We start from the raw sequence: 20516 nt of genomic DNA on the forward strand, positions 1-20516 counted from the left end.
TGGTCTGAGAGAGAGAGTGGGTCAGAGAGTCAGAGAGAGAGTGGGTCAGAGAGTCTGAGAGAGAGAGTGGGTCAGAGAGTCTGAGAGAGAGTCTGAGAGAGAGTCTGAGAGAGAGAGAGAGAGAGAGAGAGAGTCTGAGAGTCTGATTTCCCTCCCCCCTGCCCGATTTCTGTGTGTGTGTGTGCGCGCGCGTGTGCATATGCGTGTGCACAGACACCAACCCGCAGTCAGTCATAGTCACCCACCACCCAAGAGTCAAATCAGTCACCCAAGGAGAAGCAGTTCCAGCCATCACATTAGTGGTGAGTTCATTAAATGTTTGACCAAATATAGCAGGATAATTTTTAAGTTGATCATTTTGTATGGCCCTCAAATGATTTTATAAATATCAAAATGGCCCTTGGCAGAAAAAAGGTTCCCCACCCTGATCTAGATCGATACACGTGTCCATCAGAATGTGTGTATATGTATGTCTGTATATATATATTACACACACACACACACACACACACACACACACACACACACACACACACACACCAAAAATATGTATTAAATAATCAAATTATTGTGTAATGTACTGTACTATGACAGACCTATAACTGCTCAACTTTTTATGAAACATTTTCTGCAACTGCAAAATATGACAAAAAAGGGTTCCCGTTTCTTCTGAACACTTTGTGCACTCGCACATGAGCACACGCGTCAATCCTCCTTGGACCTTTTTTCTAGGAATGCTGAATTTCGCAAGGGTTTGGTGATTCTTGGGGTGGTTTCAGTATTTTGATTAATCCTGTTTTAGACAGATCAGGCTTTCGATATGCACCAGTATTATAAAGCATTTTCCCTTTAAGTTGGAAAGGTTGTGGCCAAATTGGGTCTTTTATTCACATACGGTAGCGTTGCCTTAAAATCCTCCTCTTTAACCCTATAATAAACAGGAATGATGGTGTCCAAATACATACGGATCCCCGGTTTTGCCTTCTACATAGGCCAACACTACAGTAAATAAGCAAATACTCTATCTACCTCTCGGATCATTGTGGCTCATAAATGTGTCATTGTGAATCATTAATTACATCCTACTTATTTTGCAAACTATAAATATGTTTTGTGAGCTATGTTCTATGGTAAAGCTTGTTTTTTTCTTCTTATTAAGTATTAGAAATTCTGTGAAAAGATTTAGGACCTGAAGTTCAGCTCTGTAGTAGATGGCCTTGTTTTTTTCTCTCTTCAGCTCCAGATCTCTCCATCAATTCTAACTGTAGAAAACATAGACTTAAACTTACTCTATCCTTTCAATATTGGAATGTATGCATGTAACATTACTGTTGTATGTCCTGTATTTAATATCTTTATCTGATTTTCTTGTCTTTTCTATTTTTCCACTGTAATATTGTTTCCCCTCCCACTTTTTCATTTTTGTCCATTGTTTTTATTGGGATTTTAAAAAGTAAGTAAAACAAAAAGTAGTGGTACAGTGCCCTATTAAAACCGATCTAAATTAATCTTTGGGGTAAAGACCTTTGGAATATATTTGAGAAACATTTAAGTAATATATGCAGTAAAAATGGAGGGCCTTTCTAAAATAAATAAAAGATTTTTTTATAAATGTAAATAAACTTTTTTTTTTTTTTTTTTTTTTAATACTCTTTTTGAAACCGTAATACTTTTCTGAAAAACAGTCTTTATTAGTTTAACTTTTGGTGTCAAAATAAAAGGCAGTGTGAGCCTTACTGCCATCACATTTAGGCCACTGGTTAAAGTCTACTTTATATATTCTACAATAAGTATTACATTATTATTATTATCATTAAACAGTTCCCCGGCAAAGGGACATGCATCTCACTGTTTTGCAAAGCAACAAGTTTAAAAATCACAAAAAGGGTGAGGGAAGCATAAAAAGAAAGCAACTATTTCCTGGTATTAAAAGAAAAATGGTATGCTTTGTGCTTTGATATGATACACAGGTGACATTTCAACAGGCCAGTAACCAAAACGTGTAAGGAGTGGATCCCTAGGGGAGGGAGCAGTTTATTGTTCTGAATCCCTGGGGCTTTTCTGCTTATCGTTTGGTCCCGTGTCAAGAGGGACAAAGATACCAGGAACTAAACACACCTGGGAAATGTATTTTTCCCTCCGGCACGCACATGCTATTCTTGATCAATATTGTCAGTAAGCAAAGCAAGCTGATTTCATATTATTCATCTAAACATTAAATCAAGTCTAGCACAAATGTTCAAAACTTATAATACGTAAAAAAAAAAATCCCTATAGAAAAATGTTTTTTTTTTTTTAATGTAAGTATGATTTCAGTCTGGGTTTTAGTTTCTCTACCCATAAAACCAGTTAATCCCTCCAGGCATATGACTCAACACCTGAAACAGTGGTTGCTATGTAACCTTCTGCTACAAGGCTCAGTGCATCCCAATGAACATGTAGCATAAGATTAGTCATGATAGCAGTGAATCGGTAACAATTATACCTGACCAGACCAACAAACAGGGGGGGGGGGGGGGGGAATGTAGACCGAACACACACACAAAGATTAAAGAGTTGTCAACAGGCAAAAAGAAACATGATAAAAAAAATCTAGATGCATAAGAAAGTACTTACAGAAAGTCCACAGCTTCCCATATAGGTTCCTATTTAATATGCTGTGAAGTGTCTATGGCAGGGAAGCCTGTGACCGCCAATTGTTTGAACGGAGCTCAGAGCTTTCCTGACATTGAGAAGTTGTTCCATAGCCGATTGAAAATGAGTCGTTCTCACTGGAGACCATGCATCTACACCTTTTTATCTGGATCATGCATTGAGCAAAAGCAATAGCAATAAAATAAATTGAAAATGTATTCACAGGAAAAGGCAAACACACAATGTTACACAAAAAAAAACCAGGCAAAAAACACACTTACTTAGGAACTGGGTACACAACTACGCTCCTAGGTGCAGGGAAACCTAAATATTTTCTTCTGAGAATTAGCCTGAATGTCCTGAAACTGAAATCAGCCTGCAGTTCCAAACGCCACACCTCCCTTCTCTCCAGATCTGGAATTTGACTCACTGGACTTTGATAGTTATCCAAGATTCTAAGCACCAATCTAAATTGCGCAAGGGGTTATAATACCTCTGTGAGAATATTCTCAGCAGCCAATCAGAGACAGGCTTTTGGCTGATGTCAGAGAAAGGAGCTTGGCTATCTGCCGGAAAGGCTCCGCATTGTCTGACAGAACCCAAATGGCTGTTAGGGCCTTTTCCTCTGCCCCTCCTTGCTACTAAATGGCCAGACACCTCCATAACCTGAATTTCTTTTAAGGCCAGAGGGCTAGGTAGACATCATGTCTCTCATGCAAATGCTTTAGGCTGCGCTTATAGTGCCCGGCAACGCGCCAAAACAAATACATTGAATCCGTTGCATGCGCTTATAGTAAGAGCAACGGAGCGACAAAAATTTGGAAGCCATTGAAATTTGGGAGAGAATCGCCACGTGACTGTCTGTACACCAATTACAGAGCGCCTGCTGCACTCTGCCCGCCCCCTTCATGACGTCACTGGCCTTGTCGCCAGCGGCGTCGCTCCAAACAAAAGTGCAACTTTTGCAAGTGGCGATGTCATCGGTCGCGTCGCTGGCCCTATAAACGTGGCCTTAGGCTGACTACATGGATTTTTAAACATACAGTTTAACACTCTCTGAACCATACTTTAATAAAGTATAAACGTTGTGGAACCTTATACACACGTGTGGAAATTAGTTGGGGATATCTGAGCGCGAAAACCAGGACTCTAGGGGACACAGTGCAGCCCCAATGTAATTCACTCCGCGAACCCACAAATAGTGCCTGCACGCCGGGGAGAATCAGGAACTAACAGTAGCTGGGCCCCCAGAACTGCTGCAAACAAAAGGAATACATTTTCGCCCCAATATCCCACCTAAAACTTACACTCCCAAAATGTGGAGTTTCTACGACACAGGGAACCGCAAACGACCCAAAACAGGTCAGGTTTTTCTATACTTTACAGGGGACTTCCAAAGCCCACAAACCCAATACAGGTTCTGGGACACCTTGGCACTCACTGGGGTATCCCTATGTTACCTAGCGATTCCCGCAGCTACAGGAACACTTTTCATCCCTGTGCCTCATTTTAATGTGCACAAAGCATACATGTACTTAACACACTTTGTTAATAAAATATACACTTTAAAAACCTGTCTGTCTGGTATGGGAAATAGAGTAAAAAGCTGCATGTTATTTTTCACTAGCCACCCACTATTGCATTGACTACGGATTCTAAAAGTCCCCTCACAAACTTATAGATGATTTGGAGTACCCCCCAGAACATCTATACTGTTCTGGGCGACCTGGGCATTTACTGGGTATTCCCATTAACCTAGGGACCCCCTTGACTGTTTCAGGGACACACCACATCCCTATGCCCCATTTACCTTTCTGGGCTGTGCTGAAACGGGGACCCCTAGTGGCGAGTCACACAATTACAGGTAATGCATGTACCAACCTTGAGCTCAAGAGCTGACACTCTATAAACCCAACACACGGATGTAAACAAACAGGGCTTAAACCTATATTTGATAGCCTGGCTACCCCCTACCGTCAGTCATAGTAAGCAATATTGAAACACTACCATGCACACACAGCTGTACAACATAAGTCAATGATTTTCGTATAATCAGTTCAAATCACAAGCAACAAACGTAAAGCAAATTTATCAAACAGGTCTCACATACCGTAATCCCAGTCACCACTAAAACACAAGGTTGGGTGCCACATTAACAGTCCTTAATCAAATATGGATCCAGGTAGATTATTATTTTTTTGGTGACAAAAATAATAAATGCATCTCATGTAAACAAAGAAAAATGTAAGAAATATTTTTAAGCATTTCTGCTATTGAAGAAAAAGCAAATGTTAGCTACAGAATGAAAGACAACAAATTATACTTACATCGCTGCTCTTAGGACCAAGCAACGCCAGACTATCTCTGGCTAATCCGACTATCACGTTGCTTTTTTCTCCAGCCCAATGGACCACCATTTGATTGTGAGAGTCATTTAAGTAGACCTGTTATAAAACAGTAGTACAGATGTCAGTAAGAGGAGTGCAGAAATTAAACACCAAGTGCATAAAAATCATATTTCATACTTCAGTACAAATATAATCACCAACTTTAAAATTGTGTTACCAAGTAGAACCTAGAAAGTAACAGATTAAGAATATTCTTCTCTAAAACTGCCCTTTTCCTATACTGTGAAATGGAAGGTCTATCTTGATTTTTTGACACTACAGTATACTAAAACACATGGGTTCATTTTTATTTCATATTAAATCTAGGGGTTCACATGTCGACTTTGCAATATACTTCTGAATTTGCAAACCAGCACCCCTGATGGGAAAATGTTTCATGAATCCTTAAGATTCAGGGAATTGTTCATTAAACTGCGATGGTGCTGATCGTGGCACTATTGCAAGGATGCTCCCACTGACTTCAATGGGAGTTTCTGTGAGATAGATCCACGATTAGCACCATCACTATTTATTTATAAAATGTTTTACCAGGAAGTAATACATTAAGAATTACCTCTCGTTTTCAAGTATGTCCTGGGCATAGAGTAATAATGACAAATACATGGTTACAATACATAGTTACATAAGTGAACAGGGTATACATTATATACAAGACATTGCATGCACAGTTAGAGATAATATATATATTATAGGCGTATGTAACAGTTACATACCAGATTAAAATGTGAGATAGCTTTAGTTTTGAAAGAATTTAGACTGGTGGCGGCTGTGAGAGTCTCCGGTAGATTGTTCCATCTGAACCTTGGGACAACGAACACGCTTTTGGAGTCAGATCTCAGATAGATTGCCACCCATAAAAGTAACTTTCTAAAGAAGTCAACTATATAGAACGATAGGTCGGATACAATTTTGTTTTGATTCGGTACGTTGCGATGCCCCTATAAAGAGTACTTTCATAGATTTTCCCAACTAGTCTAATTTCAAATTATTATCCCGTTCATGTGTCTTTTGCTATGAAACCTCCCAGGTTAAATATTGAAAGTATTGAAAACGGAGAGCTTCTGTGATAACCAACCATAACATACAGAAATGAGAGTTTTGCATATCCAGCACAAGACCCCTCTTTTGCAAAGAATACAGTACAAAACAATACAACATTGAACTGCATGGTCTGCTGTTTTACATGGCAGATAAAATGCATTATTTAAAATACACACACATACACTGATGACATAGTCAACTCCCCCAAAACCAGTTGAGAGGTTGCAATTACTACGGATAGACAATTCACTGAAAAGGTCAGCTCACAAGCAGTCAAGAGAATAAACAGAATGTTGTAGAAAACTTGCAAAAAATATACAAAATATCAATTTCTTAATCGTGGTGGCTAGCAAATAAAGGTTGATTGCAACTGAGAAGTTGTTCCTTTTCCATTAAGCAGAGCTTGAAATATCTAGTTGTCCAGGGTGTGTGAAAACTGGCGGACAAGTGGACAATAGATATATAGCTAGATATATATATATCTATATCTATCTATATCTATCTATCTATCTATATATATATATAGATAAAGAGAAATATATATAGATAGATATAGATAGATAAAGAGATTATATATATATATATATATATATATATATATATATATATATATATATATATATATATATATATATATATATATATATATATATATATATATATATATATAAAGCCAGGTCCCCTCTGGCTCCCCGGTCCTTCGGTTCCCCCTCCCTTACCCTCATTCCGGTGGGGCAGATGCGGGGGAGTCGGCGTCGCTGGGGGCTCCCGGTGGCATCAGTGACAGGGCGCCGCCATGTTTGAAGCCGGTCAAAATTCCCAGCAAATCTGCACTTTTTGTCACAGGACTGTAATGTGTGAAGCCCAGTAAAGGACAACCCGGCTTACTAATCGTGGGTCAGTTACAGAAATTTGACAAAACTACGAGTTCAGTTACAACTCAGCCGGGGGACTGAGCTTGGCGGGCACCGATACCACTTCCGGTTGATCCTGAAGACGTACAACGCAGACTAAAACGTGTGTAAGCGGTCTTGAGTATATACAGCCGAGTTGGGGGACTGACTATTATACTCAAAAATGTGATTTGCCAGCCGACGTTTGTGAGTTGAACTACTGTTGTTTTTAATAGTGTAATAAATTGTCTAAGCATTATTACACTAGGAGAGTATGCCTCTCTTTTTCTCTTTGTGTGAATGTGTGTGTGTGTGTGTGAGTGTGTGTGAGTATATAAACATATATACACACACACACACACACTTGTGGGAAAAAGAAAGTACACCCTCTTTGAATTATATGGTTTTACATATCAGGACATAATAACAATCATCTGTTCCTTAGCAGGCCTTAAAATGAGGTAAATACAACCTCAGATTAACAACAACACATGACATATTACACCGTGTCATGATTTATTTAACAAAAATAAAGCCAAAATGGAGAAGCCATGTGTGAAAAACTAAGTATACCTTATGATTCAATAGCTTGAAGAACCACCTTGAGTAGCAATAACTTGAAGCAATCATTTTCTGTATGACTTTATCAGTCTCTCACATCGTTGTGGAGGAATTTTGACCCACTCTTTACAACGTTGCTTCAATTCATTGAGGTTTGTCGGCATTCGTTTATGCACAGCTCTCTTAAGGTCCAGCCACAGCATTTCAATCGGGTTGAGGTCTGGACTTTGACTGGGCCATTGCAACACCTTGATTCTTTTCTTTTTCAGCCATTCTGTTGTAAATTTGCTGGTGTGCTTGGGATCATTGTCCTGTTGCATGACCCAATTTCGGCCAAGCTTTAGCTGTCGTACAGATGGCCTCACATTTGACTCTAGAATACTTTGGTATACAGAGGAGTTCATGGTTGAATCTATGACTGCAAGGTTCCCAGGTCCGGTGGCTGCAAAACAAGCCCAAATCATCACTGCACCATCACCGTGCTTAACAGTTGGTATGAGGTGTTTGTGCTGATATGCTGTGTTTGTTTTTCGCCAAACGTGGCGCTGTGCATTATTGCCAAACATCTCCACTTTGGTCTCGTCTGTCCAAAGGACATTGTTCCAGAAGTCTTGTGGTTTGTTGAGATGCAACTTTGCAAACCTAAGCCGTGCTGCCATGTTCTTTTTAGAGAGAAGAGGTTTTCTCCTGGCAACCCTTCCAAACAAACCATACTTGTTCAGTCTTTTTCTAATTGTACTGTCATGAACTTTAACATTTAACATGCTAACTGAGGCCTGTAGAGTCTGAGAAGTAACTCTTGTTTTTTTTGCCATTTCTCTGAGCATTGCACAGTCTGACCTTGGGGTGAATTTGCTGGGAAGTCCACTCCTGGGAAGATTGGCAACTGTCTTGAATGTTTTCCCACTTTTGAATAATCTTTCTCACTGTAGAATGATGGACTTTAAATTGTTTGGAAATGGCTGTGGCGGTGAGCGGGTTAACCAGGCCAATAATAAAAGGTATTATGCCCGGCTGGTTAACTCTAAAAACCGTGTTGGGACAGAAGGGGTTAAAATGTATTGCAACCATCAGCCTATGTTTTCCCCTGCACTACCTTTATTGTCTTTATTTTGCAGCTCTGAAGCTAGCTGCAGTTCAATGAATGAATGAAAATGTGCTAACTGTATTGATGACACAAGGGGGAGATTCTAATGCTGAACCAAGCACTAAGTGAAGAAGCGTGCCTGTGAATAAATGACTGCTTTGAAGATGGGTATCACTTCCTAAGCCGTAGACCTCTAAACCGCAAAGTCAATTGGATAAGTGGTTTGCGGTCTAGCTGAAGTGCCACCTTGTAAAAATGTATCCAGCGGTCTTGTTATCCACTTAAGCTGAATTGTTGGCGTGTGTCTGCGGTTACCGATCAAAAGCCAACACGGATACATTGTATGCCGGCTTGTAACCCAGACCAATTATAGGTCAAACCACAAACCACATCACAGAGCCCATTCAATTAAGTGTAAACTTGCGCTAGGAAAGAGCTAGCACTCTGCACTCCAAAAATTAGTCAGTTACACATGTACCATGAACATACATATGAATTTTATATTTGTTACACATGCAGAACATACATTTATAAACATACTGTATTTCAATGGTGTTTTAAATGCAAAGGCAGAAAACCCTTTCTGTCGGTCCGACAATAAATCCATTAAACATGCCCATATGTTAACGAATGAGCTGAGGGATTTTTCATCTCTGGACTTCAAAGGGCACCCTGCTAAGATGGTGCTACCGTGTGTAAGAGAAGTCCGGAGTTGAAAAGCCTCAGAGATCCTAGGTGTTAGGGTGGCCGGGATATTGTTAAGTACCAGATACTGGTGTGCAGTATGGGCACTTCACACTTGGTAGCCAAACCCCAGACTTACTGTCGCCAGGTAAGAGGTTGGGCCCGGTATGCCAAGTAGTTCAGGTGTGAGGTTAGCACATGCTCTGTGTAAACCGGGAAGCAACTTCTGCCCTCTTTGTAAGGTACTGGCAAGTCTGGGATAGGTGGGGCAAATTATTCCCACAAGAGGATTGGGTGTATATGTTAGGTATAGGACCCGTAACCCTATAAAAATGCCTGCAGCCCAGTCCCAGGTCAGATTCACCCAAGATCAACCAAGAAAAGTCCAAGGTTTAGCGTCAGCGGTTATGGAGTGTGAGGGGTTAACCTATATCATAACGAATATTTGCACCCTCTTCCAGAATTCGTTTGAGCTATGGATTCCCGAACAAATCCTGTAAGGACTTTACGAAAGAATTCCTTTTGGCGGAGATATAGGACTGGCAAGTTGCGCCCCTAGCCAAGGACTGTCGCAGGACTCAAACCGCGCACCCACTTGCATGCGTGCAGGGATGCCCAGAGACTTTGATTCGCTCTGTGGACATTTGATTTCGTTTCCCCATCCCAGTAAGTGTTTTATTGACTGTAATTGTGAATATTGTGTGTTTGTCTTAAAAGGAAATGCATTACAATTTATTTTGCCCATCTTGTGCGCTCAATCCAGAATCCGGTATTAAATGTGTTGGTAAGACCTGGTCTACCATGACAGGCTTATATTAACTGGTGGCAGTGGTGGGACGCTGATCATTGCTGATGTCTTTCCTCCTTGGCATTGTGTTAACACACACCTGAATGCTCCAGACCAGCAAACTGCTAAAACTTCGGCTTTTATAGAGGTGGTCACACTTGCTGATGATCAATTAATCAAGGGCATTTGATTAGCAGCACGTCTGCTACTTAGCATCTTAATTCCCATGGAAGCAGTAAGGGTGTACTTAGTTTTTCACACACAGCTTCTCCATTTTGGCTTTAGTTGTGTTAAATAAATCATGACACGGTGTAATATGTCATGTGTTGTTGTTCATCTGGGGTTGGATTTACCTAATTTTAAGACCTGCTAAGGAACAGATTGTTATGTCCTGATATGTAAAACCATAGAATTCAAAGAGGGTGTACTTTCTTTTTCACACAAGTGTGTGTGTACACATATACATACACACAAAAGGGAAGGACTATGCATGTAGAGCAGCAGTAGTAATGGTACACTTATTAATAACAGCACGGCTTTTAAAAGTCACGTCCTTTATGTAGTGCTGTGCAAGATATTCTGAGGCAACAACGGGAATCAGAGAGTGGGGATTAACAACTATGCCACCAATGCAGTCCATCTGCAACCATGGTCTTTCCAGCGCTGTGGTGGACAAGTAACATTTTTAGCTGTTCTGCTCTCAATATGTCCCTTCCAGTCATCATATTATTGGGCCCATCTTGCATGAAACCCGTTCCCGATACACAGTTTTTGGTGCCAGTGCACTTCCTTGTTTTATTTTTTATTTAAGATAACCACGTGTTCATCCCATAGGAAGCTGCATCATCATACATTGTGGCTCCCTGCTGGTTCATAGTTTGGATGCCATTTTGTCTCCCCTGAATGGCAGACCACCGGCATCAAAAACATTAAAACAAAAAAGAAACTAGCAGTGATTCCTGCTTTACTATGTGCTAAATAGCATAGTGGTAGGAAAGCCGTCTTTGAAGTGGGTAAACCCGGTATGAACTTAAGTGTCAGCCACTTTATCTCCCAATGCGCCATAAATTAGATTGAAAGCTCTACTGAGAAGGTTAAAAATCTCTATACAAAGCAAAAAAAATATAGTGAGACCCTTGGACATAAACAGATCAATGACCTCATGACAGCGCAAGCTCATTTTTTTTCGTCTCTCCTACAAAGTGATCTAATTTACCAAAACGAAAATGTTCCCCCTGTCCAAATCACTTCTTTTTAAACTTCACCCAACTTGAAAAAAAAAGAAATAAAAGTACTATTCATATGAAGCACAGGTCTGTTGGCACAATATCAGAAATGTGTATCTATTTGAGAAATCTTTACTTTGCGTAAATATTCATCTACAGTACTGCCCTGCATCTTACAAAGTCTTTAACCTTTTGCTGCCAGACCGAATTGTGAAGAACTTAACTGTTTTAAAAAGGTAGTACATTTTGTTATAGTAAAGTTTTTGTGGGGAGGTTACATCTTTTTACAACTTCAATCTAATGCAACCTTAAAGTTAATGGCTACCGGCTTCCTGGGTGGGCTTCACTCCGCCACTGGCCAAGGCCTGGACCCCCGCGCCATAGGTTGGGCACTATATGCGGGAGGAACTGGCTGCTGCTTTAACTACAGTATTAGATGCAATCCACTCTAGCCACCATAAAAATAAATATATTATTTTTTAAACTGTGTAGGCTGCCGTTTTTAAATTCTGAAGTTCAATTCTGGTGAATTGTGATGTTTGAAATTTGTCTCCTGGGAGGTTAAAATGGTCACTGCCATTCACACTCATTAAGACAACAAGGCTTGCCAGGGTAGCAGCAGATGCCAGGGAAATAATAAACCGCTTAAAGCTGAAGATTTTTAAACAAAAGTTAGAAAAAGATCTGTGCAACATTAAGCATCAGGTTATTATTTATTAAACTTTTACCAGGAAAACGATAGATTAACAGTTACCTCTCGTTTTCAATTATGTCCTGAGAACAAAGTAAAGGTGACAACATTACAATTTACAGTTACAAACATGTTTCAAATGGGAAACAGGAGAGAAACAGAACAAGAATCCCTATTGATGCACTCACTAATGGTCAAAATTCAAAATAATAAAATGCTATTGATTATTCGAAAACAAACTAAATAAAACCTAAATAGTAGCGCATGTCTGAGACAGCTAATGGATGTAGTATCCAAAAGGTATACTGTAAGATATGCCTCTAATATAACGATGTAACGAATGATATTGGTGGTGAGATTACTCCTGAATTCCACTCTATTCGCGTAAAATTGGAGTGTCAGTTACTCATTAATCAAATGGGAAACAGCTAGTCTTGAAGAAACTTGCACATGAAACTGATTTGAGGGACTCAGAGAAATGGTCCCAGCAGTGCGGTGTTCAGTAAAAGGAAGAGCAACCAAATTCTTTATTGAACAGTGGGACTATAAGCAAGTATCTGGAGATGGATCCAAAAGGAGTTGAGTGTTGTGTACAGTAGGGGCGAGAAACCTGCTCAGATAATTTGGTAAATTGTCCATAAAGTATGTGAAGGTAAGACAGGAAATATGTACGCTACTTCTGGACTCAAGGGATAGCCAACCGAGCTCAGTTAGCATATCACATTGTTGAGTGTTGAAGTTACCTAGTAAAACAAAAATGGCATTTATGGGTTGATAAGAATGTCATGTTTGAATATACCATAAACTTTATTCCCATAGTCGATAATTGGCATTAGCATCTGCTGTGTGATGCGATTTCTGACCAATGGTCTTAGGAAGGATTTATTTCTATAACGTACACCCAGTTTGGAATAGATTTTGGATATCAGTTTGTCAATATGCAAACCGAATGTTAAATTGGAGACAAGCCATATTAACAAATATTTAAAGCTAGTAACTGAGGCAATGTTAGTTTTAGAGCAGGTTCTAATCAGTAGCTCTGTCACGGGCAGCTTACAAATTGTAGCCTTTGTCCCAAACATCAGACTATTTTGTCAGTGTTTAAAAACAGTTTTGGGTGATCATATTTTCAACCTTTGAGAAAGCAGATTGAAGTACATTTTCAAGGACAGAGTCTTGCGACTGCATGCATATCAAATAGTATCAGCAGCTTTCATATACAGAGAAGATGTGGACAGATAATTTATAAGACAGAAAAAATGAAGGGTCCCAGAACAGAGCCTTGGGGGACCCAATAGGTAATTTCCAATTGGTTAGTGTTGGAGCCCGAGATAAACACATTGGGATCTTCCTGGAAAATAAGCGTTAAACCATAGCATGAACAACAGTATTGAAAGCCTTTGCAAAATCTAGTAATATTGCACCAGTCAGCTGTCCCCGTTCCATACCACTTTGGATTTAGATGCAAATTTTTAAAAGGATCATACTGTGGAGTGATTTGGTCGGAAGCCGATTGGAATTCACTTTGAAATGTTGACTTCTTATAGAAGATACTTAGTTGAGAAAAGAAGTAGGTAGGGTTTGCGTTGCACCACCAAGGGAAAAATGGAGGTAGAGAGGGTAACTCCAAAGATAGTTTAGTTGATCATAAAAAAGGGCAAATAACAGGCCAACATGTTTTGCGCTGCAAGCGCTTTGTCAAGGTCCCTATTCAAATAACCCTCAGCTCAGGGTATTTAAGTGTAACGCGAACCCGGAAATGAATTGGCTGCGCACTGTCAAAGCAGGCTAAACCATCAGATATGAAACATGTTGGCCCGTTTTTGCCATTTTTATTTATTTTATTTTTTTATGACCAAATAAACTAGGTGTACTTTACAGGAACAAATCCTCCCTAAGCCTGCTGGTCAGAAAGCGTATTGCACAGCAGATGCTAATTCCAATTATCGACTATGGAGACATAGTATATGGCTCGGCACCCCAAACCCACCTTGGCAAGCTTGACACCCTCTACAATTCAATTTGTCGTTTCGTTCTCCAATACAACTACAACACACATCACTGTGAAATGCTCAAAGAAATAGATTGGTCATCACTCGAGTCCAGGCGCAAAGTTCACCTTTCCTGTCTTGCCTTCAAATACTTTCTGGGCAAGCAACCCATCTATCTGAACAAGCTCTTCACCCCTACCACATGCAGCACTTATCATCTGAGATCAGACTCCAAAAGACTGTTCATGGTCCCAAGGCTCAACAAAGTATCCGGCCGCTCCTCCTTCTCTTACCGTGCACCACAAAACTGGAACAACCTACCGGAGACTCTCATATCCACCACCAGCTTAAGTTCTTTCAAAACTAAGGCTGTCTCACATTTTAATCTGGTCTGTAACTGTTACATAAGCCTATAATATACATCTTCTCCAACTGTGCATGCAATGTATTGTATATAATGTATACCCTGTTCATTTATGTAACTGTATTTGTAACCATGTATTATTTGTCATATTAACTATGCCCAGGACATACTTGAAAACGAGAGGCAACTCAATGTATTACTTCCTGGCAAAACATTTTATAAATAAATAAATCTTTGGAGTTGCCCTCTCTACCTTGTTTTTTCCTTGGTGGTGTAACGCAAACCCTACCTACTTCTGTGCCAAATCAGCGGACCACACACTGGAGGATCCTGACCTTCCACAAACAGCAACAGAGAGAAAAACATAATCAACAAGCAAGTGAGGTTTTTCTCCTTCAATACTGAATTTCAAAAGACTCATGGGGAGTGTGTGTAAGAGGATGATGGGGAGGATGATGGGGAGTGTGTGTAAGAGGATGATGGGGGAGGATGATGGGGAGTGTGTGTAAGAGGATGATGGGGGAGGATGATGGGGAGTGTGTGTAAGAGGATGATGGGGGAGGATGATGGGGAGTGTGTGTAAGAGGATGATGGGGGAGGATGATGGGGAGTGTGTGTAAGAGGATGATGGGGGAGGATGATGGGGAGTGTGTGTAAGAGGATGATGGGGGAGGATGATGGGGAGTGTGTGTAAGAGGATGATGGGGGAGGATGATGGGGAGTGTGTGTAAGAGGATGATGGGGGAGGATGATGGGGAGTGTGTGTAAGAGGATGATGGGGGAGGATGATGGGGAGTGTGTGTAAGAGGATGATGGGGGAGGATGATGGGGAGTGTGTGTAAGAGGATGATGGGGGAGGATGATGGGGAGTGTGTGTAAGAGGATGATGGGGGAGGATGATGGGGAGTGTGTGTAAGAGGATGATGGGGAGTGTGTGGGGGAGGATGATGGGGGAGGATGATGGGGGGGGATGATGGGGGAGGATGATGGTGGAGAGATGGTGGAGAGATGATGGAGAGAGAGAGAGAGAGAGAGAGAGATAGATAGAGAGCTAGAGATAGAGAGATATAGAAAAGAGAGAGGAGAGAGCGCACGCCCCATAGTATAAAACCGTATATTTAATTATGGGAAAGGGAGGGAGGGGGAAGAAATGAACTCACAAGGGTACAAGGATTAAAAGCATTTCGTGACAAAATCACCACCATCCGGTATCTGTACTCGAATCAGAAGTCCATCAATCTCTCAGAGATGAAGGGGCAGTGATCCGTCAGGTTGTCCAGGGTGCATCAGATATTGCATTTCTTCCAAGTGTCAGCCGTCTCTCGATCTCAGGGGTGCAGTCGCCATCAACTTTGGAGCCAAGAAAGATGAAATCTTTAACCACTTCAATTTCTTCATTGTTGATCTTGATATTAACTTTCGCATTTTTTGCGGTTTTCATGATCTTTGTCTTCTTAATGTTCAGGCGCAGTCCAACCTTCTCACTTTCTTCTTTGACTTTCACGATCAGATGTTCGAGAGCCTTCTTGTTTACAGCCAGCAGGGTGGTATCGTCGGCAGTGTTAGAAATAGAACAATGGTGCTCACAGTTCTGTGTGTGTGCTTCTGAGGAAAGGGAGAACACTGGGTATTAAGGTATCATTTGGTTGTATACTCAGTCCATAAAGATGGGGGGGGGGGCACCAGAAAGCCCTGAAGGTTGGGGAAGTTGCCCTAGGACACCCTCCTTCACCTCATTGGGATAGCCCCCTCTAAGTACTCACTTCCTTGTTCACCTACAGAGTCTCCCTTCCAATGCGTGCCGCCGTATGGGATAAATTGCAGAGATGTGGTTGTGTAGCGCACAGCATCCAAAAACGAAAGCAGGTCTGGCGAAAGCTTTCTTTATTGTTAGCAAGGCATAAAACAGAGGGACGCAACCCTTCAACGCGTTTCGTGCAAAGCACTTTGTCAAGAAGTGCCTTTACACGATATACAGCCACTTAAATACAAGAGATCGGTCAACTCACATATCGCGAGAGTTGACCGATCTCTTGTATTTAAGTGGCTGTATATCGTGTAAAGGCACTTCTTGACAAAGTGCTATGCACGAAACGCGTTGAAGGGTTGCGTCCCTCTGTTTTATGCCTTGCTAACAATAAAGAAAGCTTTCGCCAGACCTGCTTTCGTTTTTGGATGCTGTGCGCTACACAACCACATCTCTGGTATCGTCGGCATATCGGAGGAGGTTGTTGTTTCTGCCCCCTATTTTCACGGCAATCTTGGGCTCACACAGGCCTGCTCGCCGCATGACAGCTTCTGCTTACATGTTGAAATCTGCTGGTGATAGGATGCATCCTTTGCGTGTGCCCTTTCCGATCTTGAACCAATCTGTGTCTCCGTATGGCGTTTGGACTGTAGCTTCTTGGTCTTGATAAAGTGATCTTATGAGTTCGGTCAGGTGTGGTGGTGTGCCCATTTCCTTCAGGCAGGTCCACAGCTTGTTGTGCTCAATTACAATTTAATGGCTGTCACAGGACAATTTAATTTGGGGCATTGTGGAGTCCTTTTGCTGTGGCCAGCACCCTGCAGCCATCATCCATCTCCAGACCCCACGCACTGCAGCATCCAACCACCTACATGTACTGGTCTCCCACCGGGAGAGCTCCCTTTGCTCAAAAATTCCACTCCATAGGCTGCCAGCTAATACCTGCCCAGTGTTCCCGATTGGCCCATTAGACCTAGGAGCAGATTTAGACAACTTGCCCCCTTATTGGCCCAAACCACTGTCTAGAAACTTCATGATTTGGCAATTTGAACCACAATATATTTAAAACGGGAGAAGTTTAAAGAACCTCCCTTCGAGCAGACTGACACTGGAATTATATTATACCTTAATCCTTGTAAGCAAGCCCTGCTCCAAAGACCCACTCCAATCCCCATGGATTTTACTTTGGCTGGAGGCACCCATACTGCTACAGTCCAAGTATTAGGATTTGTATGTGCCTTCACATTTTATTTTACTGCTGCTTATTGTAACCTGTGTGGACTGTACCCGTCCTATTAAACTTCTTAGTTTAATAGCAATCGTCTGACCATGTTGGCTCGTGGTTTGTGACTCTACTTTTTAATTGCTATATTTTTGCAAGTGTTTTGTTTGGTGTGCTTTCTGGGAGCCCTCTGAGTTAGCAGAGGTACCATTGCTTCCAGATTCCATTACGTTTTTGCATTACTGTGCACAGACCTTTGAGATTTGTTATGTCTCAAGTACGGGTGGGATACCTCGTGTAGAGAGCAGGTGCTTCTGCAGACAGCCGAGGCCTGGGCAGTGCTCTGTGGCAAGTTTACTTGCAGTCCAGAGAGATAACACACTGCAGTTCACTTTTTGTTTTTTTACGGTTTTGGGAATGTTTTGCCGAAGTCACGCCAGGATTCCCTTGCGGTCAGTAATAACCAAGGCACTCTCTTGACTGGCAGAGTCTTTACTTTATAAAGACTCAGTGTACTGGTGACCGTTCTCTTTTTAGGTACTGGCAGTGCAACGTTACATGTCACTTAATTATTGGTTATGCCTCCCTTTAAGCAAAATCAATACTAAATTACATTAAGTTGAAAAGGAAAAGTAATAGCCGATGCTTTTGATTTAGCCCATTTGACAAGCTGTCGCAACTAAAATCTATTTCTTCAAAATAGAGCACATATGAAAAAGTAATTTGTAAGAATCCTTTGCAGCAAGCCATCCTGCTTACAATTAAAATTTTGAAAGCATGAGCATAATATTCACAGAACATTTGTATGCATTTAGCATAGGGACCTGAGACTTACCTTGACGTTGGTTAGCAGGCTTGTCATTATTTGATCAAAGAATGCAACAAAAGTCTCCTTTTTCTTACAGACTTATGTTTCACTATGTATATTTGTTTGCCCATTTATTGTTAGCCCAATTGGGAGATTCGCAGGGATTCACTTTCTGTTTTTTCACATATGAGAATAATATATTTTTAGAGTTTCTGATGCTTCTAAAGCTACTACAGAAGTACAATCAGGTATAATTGTATTCTATACACAGATTTGCAACTTGTTTTTCTAAGTGGACATTAAAACAAGCAGAAAATTATTTAGCTAATTAAACTATGATTTAGTCTGAGAACCTGTGAAAAGCAATTATGAAATCAGGATCTAAATATAAGCTTAGAAAGTGAGTTTTGTCAAATCCACACTATTTTCTGTTTTAATATTTTCTTTATGGAGTATGCACTAAAAAGACATTGATTATACTATGGCAAAGTTGCTTTACCGTTCTTGCATACATTCAGTCATTGTACAAAACACCACTTGAAAAGTTGCATCTCAAGCAATTTTATGCAACATGTTATGTTAGTGGAACCTCTGGTTTACAAGAGTACTCATATACATTGAAACTAAAATGTAAATAGACTGAAGCAAGGAACACCTGCAGCATGTGGAAATCAGATTACCTGGATAGGATTTTATACCGAAATTACCATTACAGAACAATATACATTTGGCAACAGAGCCTCATAGACAGTTGCACAATAGCCAGCAAAGTAGTAAAACCCCTGCTTATATCCAAGTTTAGTATAGTAAAACTGTACACACGATGTATAGGAATATGAACATGAATGTTCTTCCCAGGAGAATAAGCATTTTTAGGAGTTACATATTTTGCTATGATGCCTTCATGGTACAATGCTTCATATCTGAGCTTATTAAATCCCAGCATAATGTCTGCAATACTATGTTGCTCAGCAGTTCCATATTCATTATACTTGGTAAGTGGGCAGCCAGACTTCCTTTCCCCATCACCAAACGGTTACACTTACTGCCTGTTAAAAACAGCAAATTTGGAGCAATTTCTGTGACGTTGCAGGGTACTCAGGTTTTTTTTTTTGTAATTAAAAAAAGTTTGCACCAATTTAACAACTGGGAGAGACTTTGATGGGTTTTTATTAAAGTGCGTTAATGACGATTGGACACTACCGCACATGTTTTTTTGTTTTTTTAAATTAAAAAAAGTTTGCACCAATTTAACAGCTGGGAGTATCTCAGGATCCGAGGGGCCTCTAGAGCTGAAAATGGTGCACTTCAGCTATAGAAGACACCCCAGCTCAACCTATGAAAAAAAAATTGTAAATAAAAAGGAGGGCAAGTCAGGTGAATTGCTGCTTTAACATACCTTAAGACTACAATGTTACGCCAGGGTCCTACAAAACAGGTGACATGAGTTTGTTTCCCATTGCAATCACCTTATAAACACAGTTTTTTTGGGGGGGGAATTGTGCTTCAAAAATAGAAAGAAAGCAAACAGCGACAGGTTACAGTGGCGGCCGCCTTTATCCTAATGCGGCCGGATCCGCGGCGCTCTGATAATCTCGGGCAGATGCGTTTTTTTTTTTTTTTGGTCCGGAGTGAATTGCGTATTTTAGCGCTCGTAATATTAGCATTTTATTATAGCTGTCTGCAAAACTGCAATACCGTCTAAAAACTCAGGGGGGCGTTCGCGAGCTGTTGTCTTGGAAGTCTAATACTTTAGCAGTTCAACCTACGTCAGTACACAGTCTGCGTGTGCGCGCGCAGTAATTCTAAATTTGCATATTTATACATGCATTTGCAGTGCTGTATGTCTCATTTGAAAATTGTTGAAACGCATAGGCATGTACAGTACTGTAACAGTATCACATTTCAGCATATACAGCGCTCTCCCCTCGCTCGCCCCTGCACACACACACAGGATAATGTACTGCACTGCAGGGTATTTCAACGTCTTATCTACTCTACAGTGCAGTACACCTCTCCCACACCATTCCTTTGAATGTGTGTCTTTCTGGTTTCAATCACATTCCTGCTTGATAGCTGATGATTACTGCGCATGCGCCTGTAAATTCACCACTGCTTGCTTGAGTGAGTGACCAAAAAAATATTTATTTTTTTTCTCATTTTTTATTTTTATTTTCTCCACAAGCCTGCAAAAACCATCTTGATATTACGATATTCAATCTGTGCTGTAGCTTTTGACTGCGACCCTGTGCGTTTGACTGCACATGGTTGATTTTGTGCTTTTTATATACTGTATTTGGGGGTGTAGGGATCAAATTATTATGATGACCTGCCTTTTGAAATTATGTCATTTCTTTGAACTGCTGCACAGC

At 40.7% G+C, this 20516-nt stretch overlaps 1 protein-coding gene across 3 annotated transcripts in view; it reads right to left on the bottom strand.

The window, feature by feature from the left end:
* The window catches only part of SORL1 (sortilin related receptor 1), a 231647-nt gene that overhangs the window by 194697 nt on the left and 16434 nt on the right, over positions 1 to 20516 (bottom strand). For all 3 annotated transcript variants that reach the window (XM_075604362.1, XM_075604363.1, XM_075604361.1), the window contains exon 2: positions 4962 to 5078. In XM_075604362.1, the coding sequence (XP_075460477.1) occupies positions 4962 to 5078 (117 nt within the window). The remainder of the gene's footprint in view (positions 1 to 4961; positions 5079 to 20516) is intronic.

The sequence above is a fragment of the Ascaphus truei genome, chromosome 6 (genome assembly GCF_040206685.1).
Source record: "Ascaphus truei isolate aAscTru1 chromosome 6, aAscTru1.hap1, whole genome shotgun sequence".
Taxonomy (NCBI): Eukaryota; Metazoa; Chordata; class Amphibia; order Anura; family Ascaphidae; genus Ascaphus; species Ascaphus truei.